This window comes from Mastacembelus armatus, chromosome 13 (genome assembly GCF_900324485.2).
Source record: "Mastacembelus armatus chromosome 13, fMasArm1.2, whole genome shotgun sequence".
Classification (NCBI taxonomy): domain Eukaryota; kingdom Metazoa; phylum Chordata; class Actinopteri; order Synbranchiformes; family Mastacembelidae; genus Mastacembelus; species Mastacembelus armatus.
Window position 1 is genome coordinate 15,374,015 of NC_046645.1, and position 4,884 is coordinate 15,378,898.

Consider the following 4,884-nt stretch of genomic DNA (forward strand, 5'->3'; position numbering starts at 1 on the left):
ACAGTAGGTCAAAGGTGAAACAGGAAGTGAGTGGAAGTCAATTCACCATTCAAATAAGTATTTTCTAACCAAGAGGTTTGTTTCCAACCTGTCTGATCATGTGATGGCTTGTGTTTCTTGTCCCACAAAACTTATTTTTAATGAGTATGCTGTCATAATGTTATTATAACCTATAGAACCGACAGCCAGGGTGACAAAAATAAAACCCATTTTTTAACAGTATTTCTTGACCCTCAGTTTTTGGAAGTGTTGCCCCTTGCTGTCCTGGGATTCCAACCAATGCAACTGGAAGTACTGATGAGTGGGAAGTCAGTGTGTAATCATAACCTTCTTAACACTGGTTAACCGTAGCATTGGTCATCTTTCTTGCACTGACTCAGCACTTGTGCAATATACATTTTAATTTCAGAAGTTTCAACATTTCAACAATTCAGATTTACCAACTCAAAGCAAGCTGCTCCTCGCAAAAATATCTGACTCATTTTACCCACCCCGGTTATCTCTCAGAAACTCCCCTCTGTCCCCAAAAGACCTTCATTTCAGGATGCTATTCCATCCTATCGCTGCCATCTCCATTGATCTGCACCACACAGTCCTTGTTCAAAGGCTCCTTTGAAAGGGCTGTATCAAAGTGCTGGGTGTTCACCATGTACCTCCCCAGAGCATCCAGCCCCAAGGCTGGAACAAAGCGGCGGTCAAACTGGATTTCTTGACGCAGGTAGGAGGTCCTCTTCTGACAGGAATCGCCAGTTCCCTCCTGCAAGGCCGACATGAAGACAACCAGCTCAAAGTGGGTGGACGTGCCCTCACACAGGGCAGGGTAGAGGGGGCTTTGGCGGTTCAGAGGGTGGTAAAAAGTGAGAGGGAAGATGAAGAAGGGACAGGATTGCTGGCCCAGATGATCCAAGTGAAAATCCAAAGAGGTCTGATGCAGGGCCTGACCCTCATGCTCCTCGTACAGCACAGCACTCACCTTTACATCTACCAGAGGTCGGTGCAGCAGGTTGTTAGCTCGTAGCATTAGGCATGTCTGACCCTGGTGCTGACCCACCACTGCCTGGGGACTGAACTGAATCGCTCCTGCTCGCTTCTGGGGACGTGCAATCTTTGCTACAAAGGCACCTGTTGGTTAAAACAACAAGACGTCAGTGTAAAATATTGGTGCTATGTTTTGACCTTGCACTAAAAACAGCACTATAAAACAGGTCCTGACAATAGTAGCAGAGCGACCACAAAATATCCTGGAAACTCAAACTGAATGTAACTAAATAAAATTATATATACACAGAGTCTGACTTTTCATATAACTTTACCAAAAGGAAATCATACCAACTTAGCCATTGACACACAGCTATGGCCAATTTAGCCTTTACAGTATATTTCGAGTTTGTTTCAAGCACAGAACCAGTATGGGTCAGTTCAGACTCTCAGTAGTGTATGCAGAATGCGTGGAAGTGTCCAGTACAGCATTGCCAGTTTAAAAAAAAAAATCCTGCCACCACCATCCATGCACATTGACAGATCACATTTTTTTCCATAAAGACAAAATCAATAGTTATTTGTTACAGATACTTAAAACACACTATCAAAAATTAAACAGTTGCTTTGCTTCCGAAATTTGCAGACCATCTGTTAATGAATTCTTACATTAACCCTACATGCAGTTTGCCTTGGCTCCATTCATAGCTCATACAGAATCTATGTACGTGTAAAGTATATAACTGTACATGTAACAGATGTAAGTTTTGATAAATTGTTGGAATGTGTAGTTAGTGAACACCACTAAGAATGACCAAAAAAGATGAACATCTATTTATCCCATGCTTTCATACATAGTGTGGTAGATATTTGATTCTGATGCAGTGGTGGAAGAAATAAGGGCATTTACTTTACATTAAAAGTACCAAAACCACAACATAAAAAGACTTAATTACCAGGTGAAATATTAGTCATTTAACATTTTTAGGCCACCAGCAGTTGGAACATTTGACACACCTCTGAAATAAATGAAATGTGGCCTCAGCTCCACATTGTTTTTTATAGGTGACCACAAGGCTAAAAGTGGGGAACCAGCTGTAGACACAGTACTTTCCTTATTCCACTAAATATAAAAAATATAAGGTTAGATGTCACTAACCCACTATTTCATCATAGGTTCTTCTATGTAAGTGTAGTACCCACGGTGGCCCACCAGATGTCACATTCTGTCTGCATTATCCTCCTCATCTGTGTTTCATACTGGCTCTGTGCTTCATAACACTTTCTTTTCGTTTCTATTTGGCAGCTGTGGGAATTTATATTAATTTATATTATTACGACCCATAATGCAACACTGTCTTTTGAAGGCCTCACTCTGAAATACCAGGACAAATTCTTCAGGCAGTGTTTCACTGAAGCTCTGTCCTCTGACACTGGGCTCAGGTCAGTATATAGTATGTGGTATGTTGTTTCAGAGATAGTGATGGAAAGCATCTAAACACCTTTACTCACTGATAGTTGATTACAGCCTTGGGGTGTATTATTTAAATATTTTCAATTTGTATGCTTCTTTTATGCTTCTATTCCACCACATTTCAGAAGGACATATTCCACTGCACCACATTTATCAGACATCTGTAGATACTAATTGCTGTACAGATGTATATACAATAAAAAAAATATGAATTAGTATTATTGTAGCATAAAAATGGTATATGGTACTGAACTGTATATTTTAGCTCCACTTTGAAATGTGTATTACATATTAATCCATCAATAATAATAACAGAACAATAACAAAAAGTACAAATACTTTTCATTTTAAAATGTTTAGTGCATTTTGTTGTAAACACAAGAAACACTTTTTAGTGCATGATTACATTGTTATACTGATATTTTTGCTTAAATTGAGGAGGTGAATTCTTCATTGCTGTTTGGGATTAAGGTATGGCAAAGTGTAGCTGGTTATGCATCATACAGGGTGACTGGTTTGGGGTGTTATCTAATACCTGTAGAAATGGAAATAGACTGCTGTTGTCAATATGTCAATCTGTAGTCCATGAATCAAAAGTAGCCCCTATTCTTTCAAATGTACTATCCAGAAAAAAAAAATCTTTTGAAAGTTTTGCTCAATATAGCAATCAGCTTAATTTTTCATGTGTCCATTAAAGGCTCAGAGTGTGATCTCAGAGTTACTGATGTGTGCGGAGACAAGGCCAGTTGTACCTGTGATAAATGCTTCCAGCATGAGCCCCAGCAGCATCTGCACTGCCAGCAGTGCTATGGCACTGGGACAGTCCCCACTGGGGTACATGGTGCCGTAGCCAATGGTCAGCTGTGTCTCCAGAGAGAAAGAAAAGGCGGCGGTGAAGCTGGTAATGTATTTCACACAAACCACATGCCCTTGTGGGGGTGCATCATGGTCCTGCACAGCCAGGTCTCCGTTGAGGTGGGCTAGCAAGTACCACAGGCAGGCAAAGAGAAGCCAATGGGCCAGAAAGGAGGCACAAAAAGCCAGTAGAACCCATCGCCAGCGCAGACCCAGCAATAATCCCCACAGGTCCTGCAGGGCTAGCAGCCAGGCCCTGCCCGAGGTCTTACGCCATGAACCTGAAGGATATACAGGGGGACGAAGGGCACAATGTCCATCTTTGGTGACCAGGCGCTGACGGGGTGGAGAGGATAAGAGAGGAGAGGAGGAAGCCTTCCCACCCAGAACACTGCTGGTGGATTTGGTTGTCATTCTTGCAGGCAGATCTCAAGCAGCGTTGGTGTATGATCCTGAAATGAAATTCTGAAAGACACGCAGAGATATTTCAGAAGACTACGGGACAGTTTGACACACAAATTATTAGTCACTTTCAATATCAGTTCCATCATTGTGGGTCCAGTGCAGAGGTGTTCTGGCCTAGCCTCATACAAGGTCTGAAAGCAGCTGAAAAGCAGCTCCCCTAGCATGTCAAGAGTAAAATGTCAAACAATGGCAATGAAGTACCTGCAGGCAGATGTTCTTGATCATGAAATAAATGCTATGTTACCTGGTAAATCAGCACTGTCTTGGTTTTACATTTCCATCTGTGATAATCAGCCTTCTTGGCTAACTGTGGTCCAGACTGAGATTGTTGGATAAATTGCTATGTTTTATTCTTTTATTATTTTTTTATTTATGGTCCCCAGACAATAAAGCCAGCTGGCTTTGCAGAGTGTCTGATTTTTTTTATAGCTAGGGCTTGATAGATTCTGATGAAATCTGACTAAGGCATTAATGTTCTCATTAGGTTGACTTCTAATAGCTTTGGTGATCCTCTAACTTTTCATCTAGTGCCATTATCAGTTCAAAATGTTAATTTCATCAAACAGTACATTGGTTTATGATCAAAGACCTGCAGAACTAGTCACATTATCATCGTCAAATAATAGGATGAGTCTGTTTATTTTCACCAAAGCAGAATCTGCATACCAAAGTGTGATAATCTATTGTCTGATGCTCTGCATCTACAAATACTTCTTCCTGCTTGTGAATGACTGCTGTCAGATGGATTCAAAGTCTAACTGTTGTCAGGGGGATGAAGGGCTGCACCACTGCACACGTTTTTACACACAAAAGGCAAAGGTTTGAATGATGACATGAGTAAGTGGTGTTTCATTGTGTTTTTGTCAAATCAAGTCTTTTTGTGCACATGACCATAACCCCAAATAAAATGATACTAACAATGAACCCAAATAATTACACTTATTTCCCTGGTCTCTTTTGAAAGGTAACACTGCAGTTTGCTATCAAACATGCAGAATTAGCATAAGATAATAAGTCATACTGAAACAATCTTACAGAGGCACACCTTACACCTTTTTGTTTTTTCCATGTTTGCATGAAAAGCTGTGATTGTACACCCATGTTGAACCTAC

At 40.7% G+C, this 4,884-nt stretch overlaps 1 protein-coding gene across 1 annotated transcript; it reads right to left on the reverse strand.

Annotated features, from left to right (window-relative positions):
• Positions 1-547: 547 nt before the first annotated feature.
• On the reverse strand, positions 548-3,721 carry kcnj13 (potassium inwardly rectifying channel subfamily J member 13). The gene is made up of 2 exons (XM_026298613.1): positions 3,205-3,721; positions 548-1,122 (listed from the first exon to the last, which is right to left on the reverse strand). The coding sequence occupies exons 1-2, from the start codon at positions 3,719-3,721 to the stop codon at positions 548-550; spliced, it is 1,092 nt and encodes a 363-aa protein (XP_026154398.1).
• Between the last annotated feature and the right edge of the window lie 1,163 nt (positions 3,722-4,884).